The sequence below is a fragment of the Centropristis striata genome, chromosome 2 (genome assembly GCF_030273125.1).
Source record: "Centropristis striata isolate RG_2023a ecotype Rhode Island chromosome 2, C.striata_1.0, whole genome shotgun sequence".
Taxonomy (NCBI): domain Eukaryota; kingdom Metazoa; phylum Chordata; class Actinopteri; order Perciformes; family Serranidae; genus Centropristis; species Centropristis striata.
The window spans coordinates 42,160,795-42,172,210 of NC_081518.1; the positions used below are offsets into that span (position 1 = coordinate 42,160,795).

Genomic DNA, 11,416 nt, shown 5'->3' on the forward strand with positions numbered 1-11,416 from the left:
TAAACTAAATATTTTAAGTTTTGTTTTTGAGTTTGCTCAACTCTGAATTTCTCTGGCACGATTGTAACGCCGCTATGAAATGTCAGCTAATGTTGCGACCACAATTTTGAGTTAGCATTGATACGCTAATGGCTACTCTTGTAGCTGTAACAAGCAGCGCCGCTAGCATCAGTTAGCCGCTAGCATCAGTTAGCCGCTAGCATCAGTTAGCCGCTAGTATCAGTTAGCCACTAGCTTTCGCTAATGACTGTATTTCACAACAAAGAAATAAGAGTTATCAGAACTATTGTCCCTTGTTGTGAACCCCAACTTAAAGATATAAGTAACAACAACTCACAAACTTGTTTTTGAGCAGACAACTGGCTCCCATTGTTGTGCTAACTTTTACCAAATTAAATCACTGTTTTAGGCCAAAAAATACAAGTTGGCTTTTTTGCAGTGCATCCTGCCCATATTTATACTGATGCTGTAGGGCCTCCTAAACTTTAGTTTCCACTTTCCAAGTTTGGTTTTAGTATGTTTGTGCCTGAACTCAACATAAGAATTTCATTTTGGCAACAACAGTAAATTAATTCGCTTTTATGAGACAACTGGCTCCATCGCAGGCAAACGCCGTGACCTTAAGGTTAATGTTAGTACCATGTTTCTCCTTCGCTCCATCAGGGCTGATAGAAAGTGTAAACCCTCTGATGGATTTGCCAAGTTCAGAGGAGCCTGCCATGTCTTCTTCTCTTAGTGTCATCAACCCAAATTGGCCTCTTGGTGGTTTCATAAATCCTTTAAAACAGCTTGTAGATATAACGTTATTACAAAAATACTTATAGTGCATTACAGCTCTGTATATCACATTATAAAGCAATTTATCATGACTTAAATAAATAAATAAACATACTTATAATGCATTATATGCCTAACCCAATAATCAGATGATAGTAATTATAAAAATGTAATGATGAATTACAACTAAGAGTATTATAATACACTATAATCCATGTGTGACCAAACTTGACCTTATAAGTCATTATATAATGATGTATAATGTGATATGATTCTTGATGTAGGCCTATTGCTTTTTTAGCAATGCATTATAAATGTCCATGTCTGTAATGCATTATAAACATATTTATTTTCTTCCAAAACTGTTTTCTGGTGGAAGAGATGAACAAAACCAAAACTTCAAAATGGGACTATTGTTAAAACAACTGTCATGATTGTGACAGTATATCGCCATTATTATAGATCTGAATGATGCATCACATGCTGTTTAAAATGATAAGTTACATTCACCCAGGTAGAAGGAGTTTTATTCTAAGAGTTTAATGGATTTTGAAAACAGTGGGACACCTGGATAGTCAGACAGCAGCAGCAGCTCACTGAGAGCTAAATGGGCTCTCCAGCTGAGAATGACTTTTTGTGGTACAATATATAGCAACATCAAATCAAACACCATCGACCAACAGAACAATGAATAAAAATGCACCTCAGGCATGAGGGTTTTTGTTGATTAAATATATTCCCATATATTCCAGATAAACAATATTTTATTGCAGGAATTAGACTCAAAGGGCTCTATTATTTGCAGGCACATAGTGCAAAATACTATAATCCTGAGCATAAAGGGAGCGTTCTTACCTGCTTATCTTGTGTGTTTTGGTGGCTCACTGAAGTGGAACCAGACAGATTTTTAGTTTGCAGCTTTTTGCATCGTCCTCCCACTCACCTACTAAGATCAGGTCAGCAGCAAAGTATGCATGGATAGATTGCATTCTGTGCTGTTTTCACCACTTCACTCTCACATAAACCTCTCCAAGATCACAGATTCCTTTTATTTATGCTCGAGAGGTTGTCTCTTACCCTTCAATTATACATTCTTTGACCAGTATGAGCATCTGTTTGCAACATAAATACAATTCCAATGATGCTCTCGAGGCAAAGTAAATATTCATGTCGGATTTCCAGCAGCATCTGTCATCCACAGCAGCTTGCATATATGACTGCCTTCTCTTTCAGTTAGCCCCCTTTACAGCCATCTGATGGCAGGAAGTGTGTAATAGATCTCCACGTTGAGTGACATGCATCGTCAAGATGGATTGCATGCTCCACATCCACTGGTGACCTCGTATAAATCCGGCACAACTACCATGAGGCTTTTGCAAAACAATAACATAAACTTCTGTTCTCTTCGACACAACAAACTTGTTGGTTAAATCTGGGTTTTTACATTTATATTGCTGCACTTTACTCCTTCACACGAATAGCAGCAAAAGAGCTGTGGTTTTATCTCCTGCATGCGAGGACAGTGCTTCTCATAGAAAAGCAAAAATACTCTAAAGATAAAGAATACATTCCAATGTGGCATTGGCTCATTGCTGCCCCTGTGTCTCATGGGGGAAAACACTCAATCGGACTGCAGAGCTGTAGGCAAAAAGTCAAAAAATGGATTTTCTAGGTCCTTTTTGGAAAAATAGATCGATGGAAAATGTCATGAGGTCAAGCAAAGATATGAAGGAGAATTCACAAGAGCTTGGGAAAAGATCATCCAGCTGCCTTTACACTAGGCTACATCATAATGTGACGGTGGATGTTTTTAATGGGTCTGTTGTGGTAAACCTGCAATGCTCTGAAGTCAGAGTACCAGAGGTTTATCTTAGATAATTTGCCCTGTTCATTCTTACCCTGTTGTTTCATGCAGGCCATATAAACCAGTATTAGCTTATGACCAAGATAGGAATTGAAGGAAAAAGGTAAATAGGCTGTCACCAAAGTGAAATGGTTGTCACACTGTGAATGGTTGCTCTGCCTCCTGTCCTATCTTGTATCATATTTATTCACACAAATCCCAGTTATTACAGTTGTATGAAAATATTGTTAAATTTACACAAGATGGACACAACGTGTTGATTGTTATTTTCGTGAACAGAATGGTGCATCATTTTAAATGTTGCTGCTGGATGGTCCAGTGTATCTTTTGCTGAACACTGTAAGACTTTGCTGTAAATTTACAGTCAAATTGTAACAGTAACTTGCTGTATTATGGTTGTACAGTATATTGCTGTAAAAGCAATGCATTGTGGAAGTTATCACGATTGCTCAGGCATTCAGGAACTTACGGTTTTCAGCTGAGCATGTCGGGAAAATAAAGCCGTTATTTTCGAAAAGAAAAAATGTTTTATTAAATTTTTATCAGGGCTGAAATAATCACAATGTGTTGTTTTTCCAGTAATACTAATATAGAGTTTTCATGGATTAGTTGTAACATAATTTAGAGTTAAACATTCAAACATCACGCTATTTTTTTTCTTCGTTTCGAGTCAGTTTGTCAGTAAACGAACCTGTATTTCTATAATACAGTAGATGTACTGTAAATTTTACAGTAACCTACTGGAGAAACTGCTGCCAGTAATTTACTGTAATTTTACTCTAAAAAGTTTTACAGTGAAGGTACAGTACAGTGTCACGGCTGTGACCTTAGATATCAGCTCATTCACTCAGTTGGGAGCAAAAAAGACTTTTTTTGCTCTCACCAACTGTAATCGCAGTAGTTCTGTACTAGTGATGAGCCCTTTACTGCTCCGTGCAACAGAATGAGTCAAATAAAACGATACATTATTACTGCTGTCCACTCAGCTTAACACTCCCAAGAAACTCCAGGACACAGCTTTGTAATCTCCATGAAATTTACTTGAGAACTTGTGAAACTGCAACAAAATGCCTGCATTACTGACAAACCTCATACACAATATCAGTGTAGATAGCACACTTAACATTAACACAAATATAACAGCATAGCATATGTAAAGACAATAGAGCTAACTAAGCTAACTGGGCCTTGCACACGCTAATCACCATCTTAGCTGTCTCAATCAACAAAACAATTCAAATGAGCAACAACTCAATGTGACATGCTAAAAATTACTTACAAACGTTGCTTTAGCCAAGAAAGGAGAGAAAGAAAGGCGAGGTGATCACTGCACATGGCAGCCTCCACTTCCTGATTCCCAGAATGCACTACCTCTAGGTTGCTATGGTTACAGAGATAAACAAATAAAGCTGAACAGCCAAAAAAACAAACCAACATTTTAAATATGATATCAAAATATCTTTTCAAGTGACATGACAACTGCCCTACAGCATTTCCTGTCAAATCAGAGTCATCTGATGTTTAAATGCATGCTGCTTTAACACATCCTGTGGCCTTGCTAACATAGAAACAAATAAAGTAGATGTGAACTGTAGGCTTTCTAGGAATCACTGACTAAGTTCTTGTAGTTATTTTGATGCATGAGAATCCACTAATAGTGTTTTATTATTGCCCTTTTCTATTCTGAATCTACTGCTTATGTTTTCCAACTCTGCTGTTTCACACTGATGTGTCTGTGTACAACACGTGTGTGTATACATGTGTTGCTTTTATTCTCATGTGTTTGGCCCAGTGTTCCTCCACCACAGCTGGCTGCCTCTCTGTTTCTCTCTGTCTCTGTCCTCGTCTTCCTCTGATGACGCGACTATGTCTCTCATCCCGCAGTTTGGCACGTCCTTCGCTACCTTCCGCCCTGCTCTCTCTCACTCTGGCTCCACCAGACCTCTCTCTGTCATTCTTCCTGTTCCTGCGTCCCCACCCTATAACTGCCCCTCTGGATCCAGCTCCTCCTCTCCCACATCAAAGGTTCCTATCTGGAAGGTTTGTTCTCCATTTGCTGCCATTTCTTCAGTTACCATTTTTTCTTCTGTTTCTGTTTCAACCTGGTCTCACAGAAATCCGTGAAATAGCCACAGATTTCGCTTAACTCAAAATCCGTGGAATAGCCACAGAATCGCTCAAATTTCCGTGAAACTGACACAGATTTCGCTACAATGCAAGTTAATGACAGTCATATCCTGTGGCTATTTGTTTGTTCCAAGTCACGTGACTTTCAAGGTCCCGGCGGTCAGAACAAAAAACATGGCGGACATTTCTCTCATTTTTTGTGAAAAATCAATATTTTGACTTAGTTTCTGCATAAAAATGGATTTTGATCACATTTCTAGCGAGAAATATATGTTTTATTTTCTAAATATTCACTCAGTGAATGTACATAATCACTTTGTATGTTGGAATAGCCACGGGATATGACTGTCATTAACTTGCATTGTAGCGAAATCCGTGTCAGTTTCACGGAAATTTGAGCGAATCCGTGGCTATTCCACGGATTTTGAGTTAAGCGAAATCCGTGGCTATTTCACGGATTTCTGTGAGATCATGTTGTTCTGTTTAATACATTTCAGTTAATGCATGGAATTTATTTTCTTTTAATTATCACCTGGTGTACTCATTCATTACCACATTGCTTTGCTTCCTTAAAGTTTTCATCTCCACTTGCTCTGTGTGCATGCATTTCTTTTTTGTTTGTTTGGCCTCCCCTGGCTAACTCACTGGTTTTGTAATCCACCGACTGGAGATTGGCCAAAACTAAGCAGGATTTGGAGAGCTGACGAATCAAACTCATTAACATGAACACATTAAAACGCTCAAAAAAAGCCCCTGACCACATGCTTCCACGCACATACACTCCTCCAAGCACCCACGCACAAATCCACCCGTAAAGGCCCCCCCTCTCTCTGCACTCAGATGAAGGGCTTCAAACTGCTGGATAGTGGACAAGTCTTTCCTGTGTGCTAATCCTCCCCGCTACTTCCTGTTTATTAATTTGACTCACCTCTTCAGGATTGGTCCAAAGCAGGTCAGTATGAGCAGCCGGTAGCTGCAGCACCAGTTCAGAGGAGAAAGGAGCCTCTGGACAGACTGAGGGAGAACGAGATGTCTCCTGGTTCCCATGGATACGCTGGGCCATCACACCCTGACGACGCCCAGAGACACAGGATGACCCCAGCAACCATCGCTGCCAAGGTAACGGTGACAAGCAGGCCAAAGATAAAAGAGATTACTGTAAGACAAACCAGGGTGTGTGGAAGGAGTGAGTGTGTGTGCACTGTAATCAATTATTCTGTAGTCATTTCATTTTACTTAAATTACTTTAAATATTCTTTCTTTTTAGAAAAGCCTTTTATTAAATGGGTAACACTTTACAATAACCATCATTTATAAATGGTAAACAGATAGTTTATTAATGTTTAATCATCATTTATAAACCGTATATAGGCCATTTAGAATGGTAAATACATACTTGTATTAATGTCTGACTAACTAAATAATTTAGGAATGGCAAATAGAAGGTATATTATAAGTTTATAGTAACTTTACCATTAACAAACTAATAAATTATAATTAATAGTTTATTAATATTTTTAGTTGCACTCATTATAACATTTTTAACACCATATTAAGTATGTTAATGATTTTGCTGAAAACATTTAAAGATTAAATATGTGTAGCACTTTGTAAATGGTTAATAATTGTCTATAAACCATCTATAAACATCACTTAGTTGGTTATTGTAAAGTGTTACCATTAAATGTATCGTTGTGCTTTGGCCTTTTAACCTGTGTTTAATCTTGTTGTACTCTGTAGCACCTTGGGATTGCTTTTAACAATGAAAAGTGCTTTACAAATAAAATGTATTATTATTATTATTATTATTATTATTATCACATTTATTAAATATAAATGTGTCCTTGATTTTGAGGTACAGTGGATACATTTATAGTGCGAGTGAATCTAAAATTTATCAATTTATTTATTTATTAATCTAAAACTTTTCATATAAGCTCGAATACAGCTTGAGTCACACTATTTTCAGTACAACATTGAGGATATATGAGACACAATTCCTGGCATGTCTTAGAGAAGTATGCAGTGTTTCACTGTTTTGTTTTGATGCATGCCACTGTAATAAATTATTCTGTAGTCATTTCATTTTACTTAATATATTTGATAAAATGTATTAAATATAAATGTGTCCTTGATTTTGAGGCAGTTGTTTAAGCAACTTTAATATAAAAATGTTTGAGATTGAATCTACTTATTTTGATCACATTAATATAATCTTTATGTGTCTGTAATTCTAAATCAAGAGAATTTTGAATGAATCCAACACAATAAAATTAGTCCGTTTTTAATTGACAGGCACTTCCTGTTAAGTTTTTATTAACTCAACTTGTAAAGTAGTTAGATTTAATTAATAAAATTGCATGCAATCTGTTGCCTTAATTTTATTGAGTAGATATTGTTATTTTTTTTTACAGTGTGTGTACAGCAGTGCATAAATATGTGGCCTGTAATCCGGTGTGAGTCATTGTTGAAACAGTAAATCTTACCTAGAAACTTAGACGACTTACTCAGTCTGATCTGTTAATACAAAAAATACAAATGTGTGTTTCTGGTGTCCCCTGCACTCACTGGTGCTCTCTGAGGGAAAAAGAAGTGCTTAAAAGTATTTGTACAATAACATAATAATATTAAAATATGGTTTCTCCTTTAAAATAATTGGCCATCAGTGGTTAAAGTGGTTAAGTACATTAAAATAATACACCAACAAGTATCAGTTCACTTGCCTTCTTCAGGGTTTGACCCACAAAATGAACCCAAATCAATTAGTAGTCTAATTTCTCACGCCTGTTTTACCATGAAGCCATACATGCAAGCACATATTAGACCACTAAGAGTGGGTTTAATTAAGGAATTATTAAACACTAATTAATTATACTAACCACCAGAGACAACCTGGAGGCAGCTCATACAGCAATGTGTTTAAACATTAGAAGCACTCATACACAGACCAAGGTCAGTTAGATACAATATACAGTAAAGTAACTCACAAAATCTAATCATTTAAAGAGCAGCTCTATGGATGTCTAATATGTGCTTGCATGTACAGTAATGGATGTATAAGGTACCTCTGGATGATTGCATGTTAACAAAATAATAGAGTTCATGTTGGATGGAAAGGAAATATTAGAGTAAAGGATAATAGACAAGCACAATTTTATGGCTGAAAATCTTTTGCTATTTCACTACTTTGTTTTGAATTGAAGATAAGAAAGTAGACAGTAGCATCGTCTGAACAAACTGTGTTTGATAGAAGCCACATTTTAAGAAATTCAGTTTTGGTTAAAAATGTTATTAATATAAAGACAGTCATAAGCAAGCACCAGCAGAAGAAGAATGTTAAAGTGAGGGCCAAATGAAGCTTCATGAACAATTTTCTTTATTTTCGGAGCCCACTAGATGGCACTCTGTGTTTTATGTTATCTTAAAACCAAACGCACAATCTAGGGGGTCAATAAAAACGACTAATGTTTCACACTGCAAAAAAAGAAAAGTTGGGTGAACTCAAAATTTCAAGGCAACAAACTTCGATACAATTTTATGTTGGACAATTAAACTAAATATTTTAAGTTTTGTTTTTGAGTTTGCTCAACTCTGAATTCAGATTTTTGTCAACTCAACTGTAAGTTGTACTAACTTATAATTTTACATTATAAGTTATAATAACTTTTAATCCTTACTTCTGCTAACTTCTGAAGTGTGCTGAATTGGCGCGTTTGTAATGCCGCTATGAAATGTCAGCTAATGTTGTGACTAAAATTTTGAGTTAGCATTGATACGCTAATGGCTACTCTTGTAGCTGTAACAAGCAGCTCCGCTAGCATCAGTTAGCCGCTAGCTTTCGCTAATGACCGAATTTCACAGCTTTCCACATTTCACAACAAAGAAATAGCATCGCCGTGGGGTCCATTGAGAATTTGTCTATGGGATTTTTGCACTAGATTTTGGATTATGGCAGAAAATTACCTCTGTGGCAAACACACATTTATGATGCTTTCGTATGTTGTTCAGTCGGATTCTCTTCACAAATGAACACCACTTTTATTATTTAGCTAGCTAGCGTTATGCTACAGGGAACTACACCACGGTCGGTCGCATGACTTCTACCTCACACCGTTTTGCTTCAGGCGGTCTCCAAAAAGCTAACCAGTGATTTTGACAAGCTAGTGAATCTGTAGCCTAATAAATTGTTTATTCACATAATTTACAATCTACACGAGTTTGCAAGAGCATGAATAGAGGCTGTGAGGTGGACTAGTGACAGAGTTGCTGGTGTGAAGACATTTAATGTCCCCGACAACCACTGTAGCCTTATTTAGCCACTTGTAAGCAATCACCGACCCACAGACCCTTTCAAAATTCTCATTGAGTTTGAGAGGTGAGACCCCATTGCGATAAAATGCTAACTTGCTTCCGGGTTTAGGAACTCATTCCTGTACTGATGTCTGAGCTCATTGAAGCTCATAACAATTCTTAAATATCCCACGTGTGACTAGCAAAGTTTACACTAAGTTGAGTAAGAATCATTCCAGCATTGACTCTCTCTCTCTGTGTGTCCTCAGCATGGAGAGGAGGTTTCTCCAGCAGCCAGTGACCTGGCCATGGTGCTGACCAGAGGACTGAGCATGGAGCAGCAGAAAAGCAGCAGAGACTCTCTGCAGTACTCCAGTGGCTACAGCACAGAAACCACAACCCCATCCTGCTCTGAGGACACAATTCCTTCACAAGGTGAAACTTTGATCCTCTATCGACCTTTTTCCTGACTCCATAAATGTACCCATGATTCATAGCCGAAGCTGTTATTTCTCTTCAGGATGTGTTAACACTTCAAAATGTAGCTTTTTCATAGAAGTGGCAAAAATCTGAAGGGGCTACACGCTACAGTGTTTTAGCAGGTAGATGACATAAACCCCAATGTTGATTACATCACCTTCGCTAATTACCTGGCGGTGTTGAAGGCAAAGTCTTATGGATAATATAATGCTGGTGGAGAGTGTTGTCATGGAAACAGCCAGCTGCTAGTGCGTTGCTGGGTTCGGGAGGTCACATGACCAGGCCGCAGCCATTTATTGGAAGGTATAAACCCAAATGTCTCCTTTATTACAAATAAACTAATAAGTGTGCTTTTATTGTGGAATATAATATAGGGTTATGTTAATCCTTTATAGCAGGGATTCCCAAAGTGTGGTGCGTGGACCCCTGGGGGTGTGTGAGATGAAAAATGTAATGGCGGTCTGATAATTACACAATTACATTTTTTCCCAATAAAACAGTGTTTTATAAGTGTAAATAAACATTTCCTTTGTAAAATGTAAAATCAAAAACTGTAATATTAATTAATAAATAAAATGAAGCAATGAAGCGTAGAAGAAGTTATCTTCTTCCATTTTTCCAGCCTGTGTTATGATGACGGGGTATTGTTAGCGCTACGCTCATTTAAACTTGCTGCAATTTTTGTTCAACGCAGCTCAAAATATTATAACATTTTCCCAACTTATGTGCTTTCTGCCTCTGATCCTGAGCCTGTCATCATCCTCTTTGCTCTTAAAAGTGGAAGCTTGCGCATAACTTTGTTGCATTATATTGAAACTGTGTTCAGGTTAATTCAAATGCGAGACTGCATTGTTGCGATACTTATTGCATTTTGTTTTTTTGAAGGTGTGGGGGATTGGGGGTGCGTTGGGACATAGAAGGGGGTGCACGGCTAAAAACGTTTGGGAACCGCTGCTTTATAGTAATGTCAGGAGTCAGTGAAGAAATGAAGTTACTATTCAGAGTTCGTGGAATGCAGGGACATCAAAGAACCTTGAGCCTAAAGACTTGGCTACAAGGCAGAATAACTATACTGTAGTGACTTGATTTCGACATTAACAAAACCTAAGCCACAATGAGGGGCTGGTACCGGGATACGTAATTGATGCATCGTTATGCGGCGGCTCGTAGTCATTCAAACATCTGCGATCTTGTGCTTAAGACGTATTTATTTACATGTATCACTACAGCTTTGCTATACACACATTTACATCAGTAACTGGCATAAAACAAACAAAAGGGCTTAAAGGTTAGCCGGCAGTTAAACGACGATCAAAAACTGTGCAACACACCTGAGGAGTAATTACCTCTTCCTCTACTTATGTATTCACACATGCTGTTGTCCAATACGCCACCAACTGTGACAATCGGGAAATTACCCCAATACATATAAATGGCTCTAACACATACAATGTGAAGTGTCGGGTAGAGACTCAATCACTCCCGAACACCTGTTGATCTGTCCCACAAAGACTTCAGAGCTGGTTTGTTGCTCTCAGTCATAGAGTTGCAAGGTAACTGGAAACAGAAGACCAACAAGCGGGAGTTTTCTTTTGTCATGGCAGCACCAATTAGCTTCTAGTGGAACATGTGAATACTCGTGATCTCCATATGAAGCTTCATAAACCATCAGCTGTTTTTGTTGAGCCCACAATATGGTGCTCTTGGTTTAAAGAAACAGGCTCAAAGGATGCCAATTCAGTTTGCCTTCAACCTTTAGTTTGAGCAGAGAAAACCATCTAGTTTGCTCAGGAATTAAACAAAATGGGTCATTGAGCTTCATGAAGCTTCATTTGGCCATCACTAGTGAATACAATATTTATCCTACTACTGCAGCAA

The 11,416-nt window shown here is 37.7% G+C and overlaps 1 protein-coding gene across 3 annotated transcripts in view; it reads left to right on the forward strand.

Moving 5' to 3' along the window:
• mtss1lb (MTSS I-BAR domain containing 2b) overlaps positions 1–11,416 on the forward strand; it is a 108,663-nt gene that overhangs the window by 86,283 nt on the left and 10,964 nt on the right. For 2 of the 3 annotated variants that reach the window (XM_059351492.1, XM_059351500.1), the window contains exons 12-14: positions 4,526–4,681; positions 5,705–5,887; positions 9,328–9,493. In XM_059351492.1, coding sequence (XP_059207475.1) covers positions 4,526–4,681; positions 5,705–5,887; positions 9,328–9,493 — 505 coding nt within the window. The remainder of the gene's footprint in view (positions 1–4,525; positions 4,682–5,704; positions 5,888–9,327; positions 9,494–11,416) is intronic. The other variant, XM_059351509.1, reaches the window with a different exon arrangement.